This window comes from Rhinatrema bivittatum, chromosome 6, assembly GCF_901001135.1.
Source record: "Rhinatrema bivittatum chromosome 6, aRhiBiv1.1, whole genome shotgun sequence".
Classification (NCBI taxonomy): domain Eukaryota; kingdom Metazoa; phylum Chordata; class Amphibia; order Gymnophiona; family Rhinatrematidae; genus Rhinatrema; species Rhinatrema bivittatum.
Window position 1 is genome coordinate 5678601 of NC_042620.1, and position 23404 is coordinate 5702004.

At 49.0% G+C, this 23404-nt stretch overlaps 1 protein-coding gene across 1 annotated transcript in view; it reads right to left on the reverse strand.

Annotated features, from left to right (window-relative positions):
* Window positions 1–23404, reverse strand: part of PTPRN (protein tyrosine phosphatase receptor type N) — a 279044-nt gene that overhangs the window by 227695 nt on the left and 27945 nt on the right. Inside the window, exons 4-7 of the mRNA XM_029604982.1 lie at window positions 21223–21328; window positions 14675–15182; window positions 8951–9338; window positions 5472–5588 (exon numbers count right to left, since the gene is read on the reverse strand). Of these exons, the coding sequence (XP_029460842.1) occupies window positions 5472–5588; window positions 8951–9338; window positions 14675–15182; window positions 21223–21328 (1119 nt within the window). The remainder of the gene's footprint in view (window positions 1–5471; window positions 5589–8950; window positions 9339–14674; window positions 15183–21222; window positions 21329–23404) is intronic.

A 23404-nucleotide genomic window follows, 5' to 3' on the forward strand; every position in this document is an offset into this window, starting at 1 on the left:
CAGGGAAACACTGAAAGATACTGGGAACAGCAGGGGAACACTGCCAGATACAGGAAACAGCAGGGAAGCACTGGAAGGCACTGGAAGATACTGGGAACAGCAGGGAAAAACTGGCAGATTGGCAGATACTGGAAACAGCAGGATGCACTGGCAGATACTGGAAACAGCAGGGAAACACTGGCAGATACTGGGAACAGCAGGGGAACAATGCCAGATATTGGGAACAGCAGGGAAACACTGGCAGATACTGGAAACAGCAGAGGAACACTGGAAGATACTGGAAACAGCAGGGAAACACGAAGATACTGGGAACATCAGGGGAACACTGCCAGATACTAGAAACAGCAGGGAAACACGAAGATACTGGGAACATCAGGGGAACACTGCCAGATTCTGGGAACAGCAGGGAAACACTGCTAAATTCTGGGAACAGCAGGGAAACACTGGCAGATACTGCGAACAGCAGGGAAACACTGCCAAATACTGGAAACAGCAGGGAAACATAGGAACAGCAGGGGAACACCGCCAGATACTGGAAACAGCAGGGAAACACTGGAAGATACTGGAAACAGCAGGGAAACACTGGCAGATTGGCAGACACTGGAAACAGCAGGGGAGCACTGGAAGGCACTGGCAGATACTGGAAACAGCAGAGGAACACTGGCAGATACTGGAAACAGCAGGGGAACACTGCCAGATTCTGGGAACCTCACGGAAACACTGGAAGATACTAGGATCAGCAGGGGAACACTGCCAGATACTAGAAACAGCAGGGAAACACGAAGATACTGGGAACATCAGGGGAACACTGCCAGATTCTGGGAACAGCAGGGAAACACTGCTAAATTCTGGGAACAGCAGGGAAACACTGGCAGATACTGCGAACAGCAAGGAAACACTGCCAAATACTGGAAACAGCAGGGAAACATAGGAACAGCAGGGGAACACTGCCAGATACTGGAAACAGCAGGGAAACACTGGAAACAGCAGGGAAACACTGGCAGATTGGCAGACACTGGAAACAGCAGGGGAGCACTGGAAGGCACTGGCAGATACTGGAAACAGCAGAGGAACACTGGCAGATACTGGAAACAGCAGGGAAACACGAAGATACTGGGAACATCAGGGGAACACTGCCAGATTCTGGGAACCTCAGGGAAACACTGGAAGATACTGGGAACATCAGGGGAACACTGGCAGATACTGGAAACAGCAGGGCAACACGAAGATATTGGGAACATCAGGGGAACACTGCCAGATTCTGGGAACCTTAGGGAAACACTGGAAGATACTGGGATCATCAGGGGAACACTGGCAGATACTGGAAACAGCAGGGGAACACTGAAAAATACTGGAAACAGCAGGGAAACATAGGAACAGCAGGGGAACACTGCCAGATACTGGAAACAGCAGGGAAACACTGGCAGATACTGGGAACAGCAGGGAAACACTGCCAAATACTGGAAACAGCAGGGAAACATAGGAACAGCAGGGGAACACTGCCAGATACTGGAAACAGCAGAGGAACACTGGCAGATACTGGAAACAGCAGGGAAACACGAAGATACTGGGAACATCAGGGGAACACTGCCAGATTCTGGGAACCTCAGGGAAACACTGGAAGATACTGGGAACATCAGGGGAACACTGGCAGATACTGGAAACAGCAGGGCAACACAAAGATATTGGGAACATCAGGGGAACACTGCCAGATTCTGGGAACCTTAGGGAAACACTGGAAGATACTGGGAACATCAGGGGAACACTGGCAGATACTGGAAACAGCAGGGGAACACTGAAAAATACTGGGAACAGCAGGAAAACACTGGAAGATACTGGAAACAGCAGGGAAACACTGGCAGATACTGGAAACAGCAGGGAAACATGAAGATACTGGGAACATCAGGGGAACACTGCCAGATTCTGGGATCCTCAGGGAAACACTGGAAGATACTGGGAACCTCAGGGAAACACTGCCAGATTCTGGGAACCTCAGGGAAACACTGGAAGATACTAGGAACAGCAGGGGAACACTGCCAGATACTAGAAACGGCAGGGAAACAGGAAGATACTGGGAACAGCAGGTGAACACTGGAAGATATTAGGAACAGCAGGGAAACACTGCCAGATACTGGGAACAGCAAGGGAATACTGGAAGATATTAGGAACAGCAGGGAAACACTGCCAGATACTGGAAACAGAAGGGGAACACTGGAAGATACTGGGAACAGCAGGGAAACACTGAAAGATACTGGGAACAGCAGGGGAACACTGCCAGATACAGGAAACAGCAGGGAAGCACTGGAAGGCACTGGAAGATACTGGGAACAGCAGGGAAAAACTGGCAGATTGGCAGATACTGGAAACAGCAGGATGCACTGGCAGATACTGGAAACAGCAGGGAAACACTGGCAGATACTGGGAACAGCAGGGGAACAATGCCAGATATTGGGAACAGCAGGGAAACACTGGCAGATACTGGAAACAGCAGAGGAACACTGGAAGATACTGGAAACAGCAGGGAAACACGAAGATACTGGGAACATCAGGGGAACACTGCCAGATACTAGAAACAGCAGGGAAACACGAAGATACTGGGAACATCAGGGGAACACTGCCAGATTCTGGGAACAGCAGGGAAACACTGCTAAATTCTGGGAACAGCAGGGAAACACTGGCAGATACTGCGAACAGCAGGGAAACACTGCCAAATACTGGAAACAGCAGGGAAACATAGGAACAGCAGGGGAACACCGCCAGATACTGGAAACAGCAGGGAAACACTGGAAGATACTGGAAACAGCAGGGAAACACTGGCAGATTGGCAGACACTGGAAACAGCAGGGGAGCACTGGAAGGCACTGGCAGATACTGGAAACAGCAGAGGAACACTGGCAGATACTGGAAACAGCAGGGGAACACTGCCAGATTCTGGGAACCTCACGGAAACACTGGAAGATACTAGGAACAGCAGGGGAACACTGCCAGATACTAGAAACAGCAGGGAAACACGAAGATACTGGGAACATCAGGGGAACACTGCCAGATTCTGGGAACAGCAGGGAAACACTGCTAAATTCTGGGAACAGCAGGGAAACACTGGCAGATACTGCGAACAGCAAGGAAACACTGCCAAATACTGGAAACAGCAGGGAAACATAGGAACAGCAGGGGAACACTGCCAGATACTGGAAACAGCAGGGAAACACTGGAAACAGCAGGGAAACACTGGCAGATTGGCAGACACTGGAAACAGCAGGGGAGCACTGGAAGGCACTGGCAGATACTGGAAACAGCAGAGGAACACTGGCAGATACTGGAAACAGCAGGGAAACACGAAGATACTGGGAACATCAGGGGAACACTGCCAGATTCTGGGAACCTCAGGGAAACACTGGAAGATACTGGGAACATCAGGGGAACACTGGCAGATACTGGAAACAGCAGGGCAACACGAAGATATTGGGAACATCAGGGGAACACTGCCAGATTCTGGGAACCTTAGGGAAACACTGGAAGATACTGGGATCATCAGGGGAACACTGGCAGATACTGGAAACAGCAGGGGAACACTGAAAAATACTGGAAACAGCAGGGAAACATAGGAACAGCAGGGGAACACTGCCAGATACTGGAAACAGCAGGGAAACACTGGCAGATACTGGGAACAGCAGGGAAACACTGCCAAATACTGGAAACAGCAGGGAAACATAGGAACAGCAGGGGAACACTGCCAGATACTGGAAACAGCAGAGGAACACTGGCAGATACTGGAAACAGCAGGGAAACACGAAGATACTGGGAACATCAGGGGAACACTGCCAGATTCTGGGAACCTCAGGGAAACACTGGAAGATACTGGGAACATCAGGGGAACACTGGCAGATACTGGAAACAGCAGGGCAACACAAAGATATTGGGAACATCAGGGGAACACTGCCAGATTCTGGGAACCTTAGGGAAACACTGGAAGATACTGGGAACATCAGGGGAACACTGGCAGATACTGGAAACAGCAGGGGAACACTGAAAAATACTGGGAACAGCAGGAAAACACTGGAAGATACTGGAAACAGCAGGGAAACACTGGCAGATACTGGAAACAGCAGGGAAACATGAAGATACTGGGAACATCAGGGGAACACTGCCAGATTCTGGGATCCTCAGGGAAACACTGGAAGATACTGGGAACCTCAGGGAAACACTGCCAGATTCTGGGAACCTCAGGGAAACACTGGAAGATACTAGGAACAGCAGGGGAACACTGCCAGATACTAGAAACGGCAGGGAAACAGGAAGATACTGGGAACAGCAGGTGAACACTGGAAGATATTAGGAACAGCAGGGAAACACTGCCAGATACTGGGAACAGCAAGGGAATACTGGAAGATATTAGGAACAGCAGGGAAACACTGCCAGATACTGGAAACAGAAGGGGAACACTGGAAGATACTGGGAACAGCAGGGGAACACTGCCAGATACTGGGAAAAGAAGGGAAACACTGGAAGATACTGGGAACAGCAGGGAAACACTGGCAGATACTGGGAACAGCAGGGAAGCACTGGAAGGCACTGGAAGATACTGGAAACAGCAGAAGAACACTGGAAGATACTGGGAACAGCAGGGGAACACTGCCAGATACTGGGAAAAGAAGGGAAACACTGGAAGATACTGAAAACAGCAGGGAAACACTGGCAGATACGGAACAGCAGGGAAGCACTGGAAGGCACTGGAAGATACTGGAAACAGCAGAGGAACACTGGCAGATACTGGAAACAGCAGGGAAACACTGAAAGATACTGGGAACAGCAGGGGAACACTGCCAGATACAGGAAACAGCAGGGAAGCACTGGAAGGCACTGGAAGATACTGGGAACAGCAGGGAAAAACTGGCAGATTGGCAGATACTGGAAACAGCAGGATGCACTGGCAGATACTGGAAACAGCAGGGAAACACTGGCAGATATTGGGAACAGCAGGGAAACACTGGCAGATACTGGAAACAGCAGAGGAACACTGGAAGATACTGGGAACAGCAGGGAAACACTGGGAGATACTGGAAACAGCAGGGAAACACTGGCAGATACTAGAACAGCAGAGGAACACTGGGAGATACTGGAAACAGCAGAGGAACACTGGGAGATAGTAGGAACACCTTGGCCATCTCCAGGAGGTAGAAAGTGTGATGCAATAAGTCACATGACTCCATGAAAATACCATGCAGGGTACAACACCCTGGAGAGACACTGAGGGGCAGCCATAGATATGGGAGTGTCACTATGAGAATACAGCAACAATTGCAAGATAAGGAGGCAAGGAAAGGCGAATTCGGGATGTGATGCAGAGTTCAGGATGTTCTGTAAAGCCTGGAAACTATGGGATACAATGAGGTGGGATCCTGAAAGAGACCTGCCCCAGTCAGGAAGAAGGGAGTAACCCCCCCTACCACCTAATACCTGGGCGGACTTACCTGACTTCTGCAAAAGCTGAGCCAGGGCAAAGAGGCTCTTCAGCTGCTGCTCATTCAAATCAGTGGGGCTGAGCCCGTGCTCTGCCAGCAGTCCCATGAGCCTCTGCACAACCCCGTCTGTGGAGACAGAAAGACCAGAGCTCCAAATAACTCAGGAGCTCCACGGGGGAGGCGGGACGAGCAAAGGCAGCGCATGAGATGCGGAGGACAAAAAAAAGAGTAGGAAGAGTACAAAGAGTAGGAAGATAAAGTGCATAACAGGGGCCGAGCAAAGGTGCACGAGAAGGAGAAGTACCAAGGCAATGGATGTAAGGGCAATGTATGATAGAAGGAAAAGCAAAGGTGCTCAAGAAAGGAGAAAACAAAGGTGCATGAGACAGGGAAGAGCAGAGATGGTGCGAGAGAGGGGGTGCAAAAGGTACATGAGGCAGTGCAGCAGGGGAGAGCACAAGCAGTACATGAAGGGGGAGTGCACAGGTGGTGCTATGGGTGGGATGAGTGCACAGGTGGTACATGGAGAAGAGGGATCACAGTGATGGTGCATAATAGGGGCAATAAAGGAGGAAGGGACAGAATGAGGTGTGAGAGGGAGGAAAGGGGCGAGGCCAGCGAGAAGAGAAGGAGGTTCCCATTGATGCTGACTCACTAGCCCTGGCTCTCTCACCTAATCTCCACTCCTGCCTTTCAGTTTTCATCCCAGGAAGGATCCCGCCAGGAAACCCGTCTCCTGACCTATCCCATCATGCTCAGCAGCAACATTCAACAATGACACTTTAGCCCTTATCCTTGGCCAAATCCCGCCTCGGTGCAGGATTCTTCTCCCGCTCTCTCTTCTACGTCAATACCGGCAATCATTCCTCGCCTCTCCTTCAACTTACTCAATCATTCCTCGCCTCTCCTTCAACTTACTCAATCATTCCTCGCCTCTCCTTCAACTTACTTCCTTATTTTGGGATTTGCCCACTCTTGCCTTTCTTAAGTTCTGATCAATGGGCCCTGTAGTCTGGAAGGGCCACTGGAGGAGACAGGTTTCTGGGCTTGAGGTACCTTGGACTGACCCAGCAGAGCACTTCTTATGTTCTCGATACAAGGACACCGTGCAAATCTTCAATTCTTCATTTATAGTATCATCTAGGGGCTGATTCACCAAGTGCCCATCTCCTGATACTCTCTCCTACACCTCCTGATATTCCTCCAAGTGCCTGCTTCCTGATACCTCTGCCTGCACCTACAGACACTCCTCAAGTAACTGCATCATGATACCTCTTCCTGTACTTCACAAAAGTAACTAATGCTCCCTCTACACCTCCTGATATTTACTAAGTGCTCACTTTCTGAATGCCTGCCTACTAATAATCCCTTCTACATGTCCTAATACCAAGCACCATCTCCTTATCTTCCCTGATGCTCCCTCCTCCATCTCCTGACACTTACCAAGCGACCACCTTCTGATATTCCTTTCTATACTTCCTGATACTTAACAAGAACCTTCCTCCTGTAACTTTCTTGTTCACCTCCTGATACCTACTCCTGTAAGTCACAAAAGTCACTAAGCTATTGCCTCCTGATATGAGCTGTTATTGTTGTGTCCGTCGGTCGCAGACAGCTGTGACTGCTCTGCCTTACCTCTTTTTCTCCCCTTTCTCTCTCTTTGGGCAAGATGGCTGCCTCCGGTGCCGAGTGCCGAGGGCCTCGGTGCTTCCAAACCAACATGGGTGTCCCCATCCGCCATGCTCACTCCCGTGGCCTCCTAGGGCACGAGCGCGCACATCTCCTACGCTCAAATATACGTCATGGCGGGAACCCGGGGGCGGCCCGACCGCATGACGTCAGTACCTCCAGGTATATCAAGCCTCCGCCTCCGCTACCACCTTGAGTTAGCAAGGACTTCGGTTTAGCTACTCTGACCGCTCTAAGCTGCTCGCTTAGATGCCACTTTCACGCTAAGGGCCTCGCTCCAGCAGAAGCTTTAGACAACCGCTTCTCAGGGGTCTTTCTCTCTCTTCTACATTTCAGGATATCGGACCATCGGGTACTCGCTCCTCGAGGGCCTACCACCCATTATATCCTGCACCACGGACCTTCGGTCCCAACTTTCCACCATCAGGAAGACGCCATCATTCCTGTGAGTACCTCTACGATCCGGTGCTCCAGCTCCACCCACCAGCAGTGATGTCACCCGCACTGTGGGCTTCCGCCTATCGTGAACATCTGGGTGAGACTTCACTTCTGAACCTGTTGAACGTACTGGCACTTCTGGATCAGTGCCTTACCTTCCTGCTTTACCATCTATCTACAGCAGTACAATAAAGCCTCTATCCATACTGTGTCTGCTATCTGAGTTCAGCCTATCGCAGTGGTTCCCCACGGGGCCCCTCCCCGTGGGCAGAGTCATCTCCATTGCGACCAAGGGTCCACAGTGGCTCAAACACAACACTTATATCTCCTGATACTCACCAAGTGCCTACCTCCTTCCTCATCTCCTGTTACTCACCATGCACCTACTTCCTGATACTCCCTCCTACTCCTCTTGATACTCCCCCCTACATCTACTGATACTCACCAAGTGCCTGCCTCCTGATAATCCCTCCTGAATCTGATACTCCCTCCTTCACCTCCTGATACTTACCAAGCACTTACCTCCTGAATCTCTCTCCTATACCTCTTGATACTCAGCAAGTGACTGCCTCCTGATACCCTCTCCTACAACTCCTGATACTCACCAAGCACCTACCTCCTGATACTCCCTCCTATACCTCCTGCTATTCATCAAGTGCCTGCCTCCTCTTACTCCCACCTGCATCTCCTGATACTCCCTCTTATACCCCCTGATACCTCCTCCTGTAAGTCACAAAAGCCACTAACCAACTGCCACCTGATGCTCCTTCCTACAACTAGTGATAATCCCTCCTGCACCTTCCACCTAACAGCTGAGTAGATGACTAGATGATGGATGGACCAGTTGACAGATGAATGATGGATAGATGGTAGACTACTGCATGACGGATGGACCGGTTGACAGATTAATGATAGATAGATGGTAGACTTCTGCATGACGGATGAACAGGTTGACAGATGAATGATGGATAGATGGTAGACTACTGCATGACGGATGGACCGGTTGACAGATTAATGATGGATAGATGGTAGACTTCTGCATGACGGATGAACAGGTTGACAGATGAATGATGGATAGATGGTAGACTACTGCATGACGGATGGACTGGTTGACAGCTGAATAATGGATAGATGGTAGATGACTGGATGATGGATGGACCAGTTGACAGCTGAATAATGGATAGATGGTAGATGACTGGATAATGGATGGACCAGTTGACAGCTGAATAATGGACAGATGGTAGATGACTGGATGATGGATGGACCGGTTGACAGATCAGTGATGGTTAGATGATAGATGACTGGAGAATGGATGGATGAACTGAAGGAGTATGAAACATTTTGATTGACAATCGATTTACCTCTCATTGAGCTGATTGATCTGTATTCCAGATTTTGGGGCTCTTCATTTTCTCCCACGTAATCCAGAACATCGTCATGCAGACTCTCCACATTCCTGCTGCCATCGTAATCTCGTGGCTCCTGGTCTTTAAGTTTGCCACTGCCCTTCCAGCTGCCTCTCTCCTTTGGTAGATAAAGTGATGCTATGTCCTGGAATAGTTGCCCTTTTGAGCTCTGCTGCCTGACGAAGGAAGGGACCTTGCTGGCCCTTATGAAGTCTGTGGATGCTGGGGAACCGGTTCTGCTTGCAGTAGATGTGGACTCTTCTTTTGGATCAGGTGGGGCACCAGTGAGAGTTGGCTCACTATGCACAGAACTCACTTGCTTGAGGTATTCTGGATAGCCAAACTGAAAAATAACTCGAGATTCAAAATATTTTCATGAAAAATACAAATAAATCACACGAAGATGCACTTTTAATCACATTTTCTCATAAGCACAGAGACATCTGTTTGGATTTATAAACATAAGGATTTTATTTTCAAGTCATGTGAAATGTTATTTGAAAAGCTCATTATATCTTATACTGTGTATAAACAAAATCTGTGAAAAAGACAAGAACAGAGAGAGAGAGAGAGATCTGTGTCCCAGCCAGCAGGAGGCACTGCAGGGAATAGTACAGGGGATATGGATATATCTATGTATCTAGAGAGAGAGAGAGCGATCTGGATCCCAGCCAGCAGGAGGCGCTGAGGGAATAGTACAGGGGATATAGATATATCTATGTATCTAGAGAGAAAGAGATCTGTGTCCCAGCCAGCAGGAGGTGCTGCAGGGAATAGTACAGGGGATATAGATATATCTATATATCTAGAGAGAGAGAGATCTGTGTCCCAGCCAGCAGGAGGTGCTGCAGGGAATAGTACAGGGGATATAGATATATCTATGTATCTGGAGAGAGAGAGAGATCTGTGTCCCAGCCAGCAGGAGGTGCTGCAGGGAATAGTACAGGGGATATAGATATATCTATATATCTAGAGAGAGAGAGATCTGTGTCCCAGCCAGCAGGAGACGCTGCAGGGAATAGTACAGGGGATATAGATATATCTATGTATCTAGAGTGAGAGAGATCTGTGTCCCAGCCAGCAGGAGGTGCTGCAGGGAATAGTACAGGGGATATAGATATATCTATGTATCTAGAGAGAGAGAGATCTGTGTCCCAGCCAGCAGGAGACGCTGCATGGAATAGTACAGGGGATATAGATATATCTATGTATCTAGAGAGAGAGAGAGATCTGTGTCCCAGCCAGCAGGAGGCGCTGCATGGAATAGTACAGGGGATATAGATATATCTATGTATCTAGAGAGAGAGAGATCTGTGTCCCAGCCAGCAGGAGGCACTGCAGGGAATAGTACAGGGGATATAGATATATCTATGTATCTAGAGAGAGAGAGATCTGTGTCCCAGCCAGCAGGAGGCACTGCAGGGAATAGTACAGGGGATATAGATATATCTATATATCTAGAGAGAGAGAGATCTGTGTCCCAGCCAGCAGGAGGCACTGCAGGGAATAGTACAGGGGATATATATCTATGTATCTAGAGAGAGAGAGATCTGTGTCCCAGCCAGCAGGAGGCACTGCAGGGAATAGTACAGGGGATATAGATATATCTATGTATCTAGAGAGAGAGAGATCTGTGTCCCAGCCAGCAGGAGGCGCTGCAGGGAATAGTACAGGGGATATAGATATATCTATGTATCTAGAGAGAGAGAGATCTGTGTCCCAGCCAGCAGGAGGTGCTGCAGGGAATAGTACAGGGGATATAGATATATCTATGTATCTAGAGAGAGAGAGATCTGTGTCCCAGCCAGCAGGAGACGCTGCAGGGAATAGTACAGGGGATATAGATATATCTATGTATCTAGAGAGAGAGAGATCTGTGTCCCAGCCAGCAGGAGGCGCTGCAGGGAATAGTAGAGGGGATATAGATATATCTATGTATCTAGAGAGAAAGAGATCTGTGCCCCAGCCAGCAGGAGGTGCTGCAGGGAATAGTACAGGGGATATAGATATATCTATGTATCTAGAGTGAGAGAGATCTGTGTCCCAGCCAGCAGGAGGCGCTGCAGGGAATAGTAGAGGGGATATAGATATATGTATCTAGAGAGAAAGAGATCTGTGCCCCAGCCAGCAGGAGGTGCTGCAGGGAATAGTACAGGTGATATAGATATATCTATGTATCTAGAGTGAGAGAGATCTGTGTCCCAGCCAGCAGGAGGTGCTGCAGGGAATAGTACAGGGGATATAGATATATCTATGTATCTAGAGAGAGAGAGATCTGTGTCCCAGCCAGCAGGAGACGCTGCATGGAATAGTACAGGGGATATAGATATATCTATGTATCTAGAGAGAGAGAGATCTGTGTCCCAGCCAGCAGGAGGCGCTGCATGGAATAGTACAGGGGATATAGATATATCTATGTATCTAGAGAGAAAGAGATCTGTGTCCCAGCCAGCAGGAGGCGCTGCAGGGAATAGTACAGGGGATATAGATATATCTATGTATCTAGAGAGAAAGAGATATGTGTCCCAGCCAGCAGGAGGCACTGCAGGGAATAGTACAGGGGATATAGATATATCTATGTATCGAGAGAGAGAGAGAGAGATCTGTGTCCCAGCCAGCAGGAGGTGCTGCAGGGAATAGTAGAGGGGATATAGATATATCTATGTATCTAGAGAGAGAGAGATCTGTGTCCCAGCCAGCAGGAGGCACTGCAGGGAATAGTACAGGGGATATAGATATATCTATGTATCTAGAGAGAAAGAGATCTGTGTCCCAGCCAGCAGGAGGCGCTGCAGGGAATAGTAGAGGGGATATAGATATATCTATGTATCTAGAGAGAGAGAGATCTGTGTCCCAGCCAGCAGGAGGTGCTGCAGGGAATAGTACTGGGGATATAGATATATCTATATATCTAGAGAGAGAGAGAGATCTGTGCCCCAGCCAGCAGGAGGTGCTGCAGGGAATAGTACAGGGGATATAGATATATCTATGTATCTAGAGAGAGAGAGAGAGAGATCTGTGCCCCAGCCAGCAGGAGGTGCTGCAGGGAATAGTACAGGGGATATAGATATATCTATGTATCTAGAGAGAGAGAGAGATCTGAGCCCCAGCCAGCAGGAGGCGCTGCAGGAAATTGTACAGGGGATATAGATATATCTATGTATCTAGAGAGAGAGAGAGAGAGATCTGTGCCCCAGCCAGCAGGAGGTGCTGCAGGGAATAGTACAGGGGATATAGATATATCTATGTATCTAGAGAGAGAGAGAGATCTGAGCCCCAGCCAGCAGGAGGCGCTGCAGGAATTGTACAGGGGATATAGATATATCTATGTATCTAGAGAGAGAGAGAGATCTGTGCCCCAGCCAGCAGGAGGTGCTGCAGGGAATAGTACAGGGGATATAGATATATCTATGTATCTAGAGAGAGAGAGAGATCTGAGCCCCAGCCAGCAGGAGGCGCTGCAGGAAATTGTACAGGGGATATAGATATATCTATGTATCTAGAGAGAGAGAGAGATCTGTGCCCCAGCCAGCAGGAGGTGCTGCAGGGAATAGTACAGGGGATATAGATATATCTATGTATCTAGAGAGAGAGAGAGATCTGAGCCCCAGCCAGCAGGAGGCACTGCAGGAAATTGTACAGGGGATATAGATATATCTATGTATCTAGAGAGAGAGTGAAATCTGTATCTGAAGCAGCAGGGAATGGTACAGGGGGAATACACGGAGGGAGAGAGAGAGAGATCTGTATCTGAAGCAGGAGGAAGAGCTGCAGGGAATGGTACAGGGAGAATACACAGAGTGAGAGAGAGAGAGAGATCTGTATCTGAAGCAGCAGGAGGAGCTGCAGGGAATGGTACAGGGGGAATACACAGAGGAAGAGAGAGAGAGAGAGATCTGTATCTGAAGCAGCAGGAGGAGCTGCAGAGAATGGTACAGGGGGAATACACAGAGAGAGAGAGAGAGAGAGAGAGAGATCTGTATCTGAAGCAGCAGGAGGAGCTGCAGGGAATGGTACAGGGGGAATACAGAGAGAGAGAGAGAGAGAGATCTGTATCTGAAGCAGCAGGAGGAGCTGCAGGGAATGGTACAGGGGGAATACACACAGAGAGAGAGAGAGAGATCTGTATCTGAAGCAGCAGGAGGAGCTGCAGGGAATGGTACAGGGGGAATACCCAGAGGGAGAGAGAGAGAGAGATCTGTATCTGAAGCAGCAGGAGAGCTGCAGGGAATGGTACAGGGAGAATACACAGAGGGAGCGAGAGCGAGAGAGATCTGTATCTGAAGCAGCAGGAGGAGCTGCAGGGAATGGTACAGGGGGAATACACAGAGAAAGAGAGAGAGAGAGTTGTATCTGAAGCAGGAGGAGGAGCTGCAGGGAATGGTACAGGGAGAATACCCAGAGGGAGAGAGAGAGAGAGATCTGTGTCTGAAGCAGCAGGAGGTGCTGCAGTTAATGGTACAGGGGGAATACACAGAGGGAGAGAGAGCGAGATCGAGATCTGTATCTGAAGCAGCAGGAGGAGCTGCAGGGAATGGTACAGGGGGAATACAGAGAGAGAGAGAGAGAGAGAGAGAGAGAGATCTGTATCTGAAGCAGGAGGAGGAGGAGCTGCAGGGAATGGTTCAGGGGGAATACACAGAGAGAGAGAGAGAGAGATCTGTATCTGAAGCAGGAGGAGGTGCTGCAGGGAATGGTACAGGGGGAATACACAGAGGGAGAGAGAGAGAGATCTGTGTCTGAAGCAGCAGGAGGAGCTGCAGGGAATGGTACAGGGGGAATACACAGAGGGAGAGAGAGAGAGAGATCTGTGTCTGAAGCAGCAGGAGGAGCTGCATGGTATGGTACAGGGAGAATACCCAGAGGGAGGGAGGGAGAGAGAGAGAGAGAGATCTTTATCTGAAGCAACAGGAAGTGCTGCAGGGAATGGTACAGGGGGAATACACAGAGGGAGAGATAGAGAGAGATCTGTATCTGAAGCAGCAGGAGGAGCTGCAGGGAATGGTACAGGGGGAATACACAGAGGGAGAGAGAGATCTGTATCTGAAGCAGCAGGAGGACCTGCAGGGAATGGTACAGGGGGAATACACAGAGAGAGAGATCTGTATCTGAAGCAGGAGGAGGAGCTGCAGGGAATGGTACAGGGGGAATACACAGAGGGAGGAAGAGATTCTATGTCTCACACAAGCAGGAGGCACTGAAGGAAATATCGAAGGATAGAGAGGCCCACAGGAAATGGTGCAGGTTGTGGGACCAGAGAGTATGAGAGAGTTTATTCTAACCAGCAGCTTCCACAACATTTACAGCCCTGAGAGCCTTGGCAGCTGCAGATGTGCATAATGTTAGAAGTGAAGCTGTCAGCCTGCACCCAGCCTGGGTAATGCTGAGAAATACAGACACCGAGTAGTAAATCTGTCAGCACTGTCGTATAAAAGAGACAGAGAAAAAGAAATGCAAGACAGTAAAAGCTCAGAGACTGTGAGAGAATGCAGGGGTAAGGGTGCAGTAAATAGGAACCTTCTTAACCGCGCTACCAATAATCCATCCACAGTCTTCTAAAATTGCAGCTCTTCCCCAAACTATTATTTAGTTAATTCTGCCAACCTGCTCTGCACTTTGCGAGTGGAAATAATCTGTTAAAAACCAAAGAAAAATATTTTTCTGTATGACAGTACCCACCTCTGTTTCAAGAAGCCGTGGGGGATTCACCTTGTAAAGGGAATAGCGCTGCGGCAAGGTCTCCAACAGCTTATGGAGGCGCGCCACGTCCGGCGGCGAGGAGGAAAGGTGCTGGTGCTGTCCAGGGTCCTGCAGCTTCTCCGGGAGCCTCTCTCCGGGGTACATTAACTTCAGGGCAGCGGCAGGCTGGGGTCTCTGTCCAGGGTCCTGGAGCCTCTCTCCGGGGTACATTAACTTCAGGGCAGCGGCAGGCTGGGGTCGCTGTCCAGGGTCCTGCAGCTTCTCCGGGAGCCTCTCTCCGGGGTACATTAACTTCAGGGCAGCGGCAGGCTGGGGTCGCTGTCCAGGGTCCTGGAGCCTCTCTCCGGGGTACATTAACTTCAGGGCAGCGGCAGGTTGGGGTCGCTGTCCAGGGTACTGAACCTGCTCGCCTGCACCAGCCTGCAACCTCTGCACCTGCTCTCCTGGGTTATGCCATCTTTTCACAGAGGAAGGAAGATAGGATAATCTGAAACAGAAAAAAAAACCAAAAACAGGTTGGTCTGCAATGTTCGTTTGTGCTTTAGAAAGTAAAGAGCTCAGCGGTAAGAAACCGATGGTTCTTGGGCAGTTGACTCCTGATATTTGTGTCCCAGGCCCAAGTTTAGGCAGAGGCAATTGCTAAGGGCAACGGACTTTGAAGGCAGCAAAAATCCATGCCAAGGGGATCCTGCTTTAGCTTGCACAGCTACAAAGGGGCGCTGCCATGCTGCTCTGCCGAGGGCACGGGACTTCAGCTTGCACAGCTACAAAGGGGCGCTGCCAGGCTGCTCTGCCGAGGGCACGGGACTTCAGCTTGCACAGCTACAAAGGGGCGCTGCCATGCTGCTCTGCCGAGGGCACGGGACTTCAGCTTGCACAGCTACAAAGGGGCGCTGCCATGCTGCTCTGCCGAGGGCACGGGACTTCAGCTTGCACAGCTACAAAGGGGCGCTGCCATGCTGCTCTGCCGAGGGCACGGGACTTCAGCTTGCACAGCTACAAAGGGGCGCTGCCATGCTGCTCTGCCGAGGGCACGGGACTTCAGCTTGCACAGCTACAAAGGGGCGCTGCCATGCTGCTCTGCCGAGGGCACGGGACTTCAGCTTGCACAGCTACAAAGGGGCGCTGCCAGGCTGCTCTGCCGAGGGCACGGGACTTCAGCTTGCACAGCTACAAAGGGGCGCTGCCAGGGTGCTCTGCCGAGGGCACGGGACTTCAGCTTGCACAGCTACAAAGGGGCGCTGCCATGCTGCTCTGCCGAGGGCACAGGACTTCAGCTTGCACAGCTACACAGGGGCGCTGCCAGGCTGCTCTGCCGAGGGCACGGGACTTCAGCTTGCACAGCTACAAAGGGGCGCTGCCATGCTGCTCTGCCGAGGGCACGGGACTTCAGCTTGCACAGCTACAAAGGGGCGCTGCCATGCTGCTCTGCCGAGGGCACGGGACTTCAGCTTGCACAGCTACAAAGGGGCGCTGCCATGCTGCTCTGCCGAGGGCACGGGACTTCAGCTTGCACAGCTACAAAGGGGCGCTGCCAGGGTGCTCTGCCGAGGGCACGGGACTTCAGCTTGCACAGCTACAAAGGGGCGCTGCCATGCTGCTCTGCCGAGGGCACGGGACTTCAGCTTTGCAACAGCTACAAAGGGGCGCTGCCCATGCTGCTCTGCCGAGGGCACGGGACTTCAGCTTGCACAGCTACAAAGGGGCGCTGCCATGCTGCTCTGCCGATGGCACGGGACTTCAGCTTGCACAGCTACAAAGGGGGCGCTGCCAGGCTGCTTCTGCCGAGGGGGCACGGGACTTCAGCTGCACAGCTACAAAGGGGCGCTGCCATGCTGCTCTGCCGAGGGCACGGGACTTCAGCTTGCCACAGCTACAAAGGGACACTGCCATGCTGCTCTGCCGAGGGCACGGGACTTCAGCTTGCACAGCTACAAAGGGACACTGCCATGCTGCTCTGCCGAGGGCACGGGACTTCAGCTTGCACAGCTACAAAGGGGCACTGCCATGCTGCTCTGCCGAGGGCACGGGACTTCAGCTTGCACAGCTACAAAGGGACACTGCCATGCTGCTCTGCCGAGGGCATGGGACTTCAGCTTGCACAGCTACAAAGGGGCACTGCCAGGCTGCTCTGCCGAGGGCATGGGACTTCAGCTTGCACAGCTACAAAGGGACACTGCCAGGGTGCTCTGCCGAGGGTCAGCACATTCTTAAATGCAGCCCTGAATGTTTAGTCTCCACCCAAAGTCACCGGTAGGAAGGTACCAGAGAAGACTCGCAGCCGGACGGACACCTGTCTCGCGCCTGGTTTCCTGCTTCACATTTCAGGAAAATTTGAACTTCTTACTTAAACTTGACTGAACTTAAAAAGACTGCTGAACATTTCAGATCGGGGAAAGCTGAAGTGTACACTTTGACTGCTTTGCAGCTGCCTGATTGTGACGCAAAGTGGAAGGTAAGTCACTCTCTTTCTGAAACCAGGTCGCCTGTGCAGAATCACTCACTGCTAACCTAGCCTTACATGCACTCTTACAATACCCGAGCTTCCCTAACCAGACTCCTCCTCCCCTCTCGCAGCCCGGCACACCCAGGGAAAGCGCACCCTCCAGCTCTCTGACAGGGATGTCTGCTGTGCGTTCCCTGCCCACGTGGTTTCTTTCAACCATGATACAAAGCCCATTGTTGGGTTCCAGTTTCCTAAGCTACTTTTGCATTAAAAAATGTTCTAATGATGATGGTTGGGACTAAATGATTACAATTAATGGTGGCACTACGGTTTAGAGGTGTAGCCAGCTTGGTAGGATGCCCTTTGTTTTTTTTACTTGCAGATAGATATAAACTACCAATGACCAAAGAGCTTTTTCATATGGAGACCTGTTTATATACAGTATTTTCATACACAGACCTGTTTATGTGCAGGATTTTCATACGCAGACCTGATTATATGCAGTATTTTCTTATGCAGACCAGTTTATATGCAGTATTTTCATATGCAGACCTGTTTATATGCAGTATTTTCATATGCAGACCTGTTTATATACAGTATTTTCATATGGACACCCGTTTATATGCAGGATTTTCATATGGAGACCTATTTATATGCAGGATTTTCATAAGCAGACCTGTTTATATGCAGTATTTTCATATGCAGACATGTTTATATACAGTATTTTCATATGGAGACCTGTTTATATGCAGGATTTTCATATGCAGACCTGAAAGGAGCAGCTACAAAAGTAAAAAATGTCCAAGAGGCGTGGTCATTGTTAAAAAATACCATTCTAGAAGCACGGTCCAGATGTATTCCACACATTAAGAAAGGTGGAAAGAAGGCAAAACGATTACCGACATGGTTAAAAGGGGAGGTGAAAGAAGCTATTTTAGCCAAAAGATCTTCATTCAAAAATTGGAAGAAGGATCCAACAGAAGAAAATAGGATAATGCATAAACATTGGCAAGTTAAATGTAAGACATTGATAAGACAGGCTAAGAGAGAATTTGAAAAGAAGTTGGCTGTAGAGGCAAAAACTCACAGTAAAAACTTTTTAAAATATATCCGAAGCAGAAAGCCTGTGAGGGAGTCAGTTGGACCGTTAGATGATCGAGGGGTTAAAGGGGCACTTAGAGAAGATAAGGCCATCGTGGAAAGATTAAATGATTTCTTTGCTTCGGTGTTTACTGAAGAGGATGTTGGGGAGGTACCCGTAATGGAGAAGGTTTTCATGGGTAATGATTCAGATGGACTGAATCAAAATCACGGTGAACCTAGAAGATGTGGTAGGCCTGATTGACAAACTGAAGAGTAGTAAATCACCTGGACCAGATGGTATACACCCCAGAGTTCTGAAGGAACTAAAAAATGAAATTTCAGACCTATTAGTAAAAATTTGTAACCTATCATTAAAATCATCCATTGTACCTGAAGACTGGAGGATAGCAAATGTAACCCCAATATTTAAAAAGGGCTCCAGGGGCGATCCGGGAAACTACAGACCAGTTAGCCTGACTTCAGTGCCAGGAAAAATAGTGGAAAGTGTTCTAAACATCAAAATCACAGAACATATAGAAAGACATGGTTTAATGGAACAAAGTCAGCATGGCTTTACCCAGGGCAAGTCTTGCCTCACAAATCTGCTTCACTGTTTTGAAGGAGTTAATAAACATGTGGATAAAGGTGAACCGGTAGATATAGTATACTTGGATTTTCAGAAGGCGTTTGACAAAGTTCCTCATGAGAGGCTTCTAGGAAAAGTAAAAAGTCATGGGATAGGTGGCGATGTCCTTTCGTGGATTGCAAACTGGCTAAAAGACAGGAAACAGAGAGTAGGATTAAATGGACAATTTTCTCAGTGGAAGGGAGTGGACAGTGGAGTGCCTCAGGGATCTGTATTGGGACCCTTACATTTCAATATATTTATAAATGATCTGGAAAGAAATACGACGAGTGAGATAATCAAATTTGCAGATGACACAAAATTGTTCAGAGTAGTTAAATCACAAGCAGATTGTGATAAATTGCAGGAAGACCTTGTGAGACTGGAAGATTGGGCATCCAAATGGCAGATGAAATTTAATGTGGATAAGTGCAAGGTGATGCATATAGGGAAAAATAATCCTAGCTATAGTTACACAATGTTAGGTTCCATATTAGGTGCTACAACCCAAGAAAGAGATCTAGGTGTCATAGTGGATAACACATTGAAATCGGCGGTTCAGTGTGCTGCGGCAGTCAAAAAAGCAAACAGAATGTTGGGAATTATTAGAAAAGGAAATGGTGAATAAAACGGAAAATGTCATAATGCCTCTGTATCGCTCCATGGTGAGACCACACCTTGAATACTGTGTACAATTCTGGTCGCCGCATCTCAAAAAAGATATAATTGCGATGGAGAAGGTACAGAGAAGGGCTACCAAAATGATAAAGGGGATGGAACAACTCCCCTATGAGGAAAGACTAAAGAGGTTAGGACTTTTCAGCTTGGAGAAGAGACGACTGAGGGGGGATATGATAGAGGTGTTTAAAATCATGAGAGGTCTAGAACGGGTAGATGTGAATCGGTTATTTACTCTTTCGGATAGTAGAAAGACTAGGGGGCATGCCATGAAGTTAGCATGGGGCACATTTAAAACTAATCAGAGAAAGTTCTTTTTTACTCAACGCACAATTAAACTCTGGAATTTGTTGCCAGAGGATTTTATTTATTTATTTCAAATTTTTATATACCGGCATTCGAGACAGCAGTCACATCATGCTGGTTCACATAAAACAGGGGTGCATAGAAAACATAACTATAACAAAGGTGCTGAAAAGGCAGTTACATATAACAGGGTGATAAGAACTTGGATGAGAAGGAAGAGAAAGGATAGGTTATTAAATTACATATGTAAAACAATAGAATGGATAACCAAGGTGTAGTTGGAGATTAGTGGACTATGTTGGCGTCCGGGAAGGCTTGTAAGAATATCCAGGTCTTTAGTCTTTTTTTGAAGGTTGAGATGCAAGGGATATACAACCCCCAAATAAATTATTTGGCTATCTGCCTACTAAGTAAAAATGTTTCCGGCCATCTCCACCCCCTTATCAAAAAAGGACATTAACTCAGATTTTTCTTCTTTGGATGGTTTCTAGGATGCCTATATCTAGTTTGTCCCCTTGCGATGTTGGCCTATAATTTACTTACATAGATGTTAGATCCCTTAGGTTTCCATCAAGAAAATCCACAACGCAGGTGTTTATTTTGTGCTTAATATAAAGAGCTGCTCCTTGCCACCGCCACCCCCCCCCCCCCCCCAACACCTTTTTTTTGGTAACCTATCCTGTCCTTTCTGAAGAGAGCATATTCTGGTATATTCACTTTCCAGTTTTGATTATCACTGAACAATGATTCTGTGACTGAAGCCACATCAATGTCCTCTTTGATCATGGGTGCTGCTAGGTCAATGATTTATTAGACAAGAGCAGTGCTCAAACCAGTCAGATTTTCAGAACATCCACAATGAACATGCATGAGACAGGATGTGGTTAGTGCAGTTAGTGTAGCTGTGTTTAAAAAAGGATTGGATGAGTTCTTGGAGGAGAAGTCCATTACCTGCTATTAAGTTCACTTAGAGAATAGCCACTGCCATTAGCAATGGTTACATGGAATAGACTTAGTTTTTGGGTACTTGCCAGGTTCTTGTGGCCTGGATTGGCCACTGTTGGAAACGGGATGCTGGGCTTGATGGACCCTTGGTCTGACCCAGTATGGCATTTTCTTATGTTTATATACAGGATTTTCATATGGAGACCTGTTTATATGCAGGATTTTCATAATGTTCCTACCCTTCTTGGATCTCTCCCGTGATTTGTGTTTTAAGAACTTCATGCAGAACGTGAAAGGGGTCAGTTTCTCCTTAATTGCACCAACTGCAGCTCAGAGAGGGAGTTTTCAGACGAGCCCCATCACTTGCAAGACCATGGGCAACACCAGTGCGAGACAGGGCGCGTGGCCAGCGAGACTCATACACGGCACATGCATTGCCAGTACCTGTCCCCCACGACTGGCCCCAGTGGCTGCTGCGGGTGGAGCTTCAGGATCCTGTCCATCTCTTGTGAGATTACATGTTGGGTGAGGCCATCTCTCCATGACAATCCTGGAGTATGGGGAAAAAGAAGGTCACAATGACAGGGCAGCCAGGAGAGGAACGCGGACTGAGAGGTGGGCTCCAGTGCTTTCTAGCACAACTTTATTGGAAAAAAAAATGGAATAGTATAGGCCTCCAACTGTATAAAAGAGTTGTCTGTAGGAAAACAAAATGCAATTTGTATTCCTTATCTTCCTGGAACTTCAGAATCCACATCATAAAAGCAGTAATATCCTCTCCCCCATAATGATCCTGAGGTTCTGTGTGTGTGTAAGTGAGAGAGAGAGAGAGACAGTAGGATCTATGTGTGTGAGCAGGAGTGAAGATCTGTGTGTGTATGCGTGTGAGACAGCAAAAATGAGGATCAGTGTGTGAGAGAGCAGGAATGAGGATCTGTGGGTGCGCGTGAGACAGCAGGAGTGAGGATCTGTGGGTGCGCGTGTGTGAGAGCAGGAGTGAGGATCTGTGTGCGCACAAGTGAGACAGCAGGAGTGAGGATGTGTGTGCGCGCGAGTGAGACAGCAGGAATGAGGATCTGTGTGTGTGAGAGACAGCAAGTGTGAGGATTAGAGTGTGTGTGTGTGAGGATCTGTGTGTGTGTGTATGTGAGACAGCAGGAGTGAGGATCTGTGGGTGCGTGTGTGTGAGAGAGCAGGAATGAGGATCTGTGTGTGCGCATGTGTGAGAGAGCAGGAATGAGGATCTTTGTGTGCGCATGTGTGAGAGAACAGGAGCGAGGATCTGTATGTGCACGTGAGTGAGAAAGAAGGAATGAGGATGTGTGTGTGCACATGTGGGAGACAGCAGGAATGAGGATCTGTGAGTGCGCGTGAGTGAGACAGCAGGAATGAGGATCTGTGTGTGCGCGTGAGACAGCAGGAATGAGGATGTGTTTTTGCGCGTGAGACAGCAGGAATGAGGATTTGAGTGTGTGTGCGCGCGCCTGTGTGAGGATCTGTGGGTGCGCGTGAGTGAGACAGCAGGAGTGAGGATCTGTGGCTGCGCGTGGGTGAGACAGCAGGAGTGAGGATCTGTGGGTGCGCGTGGGTGAGACAGCAGGAGTGAGGATGTGTGTGTGCGCGTGAGTGAGAGAGCAGGAATGAGGATGTGTGTTTGCGTGTGAGTGAGAAAGCAGGAATGAGGATGTGTGTGTGTGTGTGTGAGTGAGACAGTAGGAATGAGGATGTGTGTTGCGCGTGAGTGTGAGTGAGACAGTAGGAATGAGGATGTGTGTTGCACGTGAGTAGAGAGCAGGAATGAGAATCTGTGTGTGTGCGTGAGTGAGAGAGCAGGAATGAGGATGTGTGTGTGCCTGTGAGTGTGAGAGCAGGACTGAGGATGTGTGCGCGCATGTGAGTGTGAGTGAGAGAGCAGGAATGAGGATGTGTGTTGCGCGTGAGTGAGAGAGCAGGAATGAGGATGTGTGTGTGTGTGTGTGAGTGAGACAGTAGGAATGAGGATGTGTGTGAGACAGTAGGAATGAGGATGTGTGTTGTGCGTGAGTGAGAGAGCAGGAATGAGGATGTGTGTGTGTGTGTGTGTGTGTGAGTGAGACAGTAGGAATGAGGATGTGTGTTGCGCGTGAGTGTGAGTGAGACAGTAGGAATGAGGATGTGTGTTGCACGTGAGTAGAGAGCAGGAATGAGAATCTGTGTGTGCGCGTGAGTGAGAGAGCAGGAATGAAGATGTGTGTGTGCCTGTGAGTGTGAGAGCAGGACTGAGGATGTGTGCGCGCGTGTGAGTGTGAGTGAGAGAGCAGGAATGAGGATGTGTGTTGCGCGTGAGTGAGAGAGCAGGAATGAGGATGTGTGTGTGTGTGTGTGTGTGTGTGTGAGTGAGACAGTAGGAATGAGGATGTGTGTTGTGCATGAGTGAGAGAGCAGGAATGAGGATGTGTGTTGCGCGTGAGTGTGAGTGAGACAGTAGGAATGAGGATGTGTGTTGCACGTGAGTAGAGAGCAGGAATGAGAATCTGTGTGTGCGCGTGAGTGAGAGAGCAGGAATGAGGATGAGTGTGTGCCTGTGAGTGTGAGAGCAGGACTGAGGATGTGTGCGCACGTGTGAGTGTGAGTGAGAGAGCAGGAA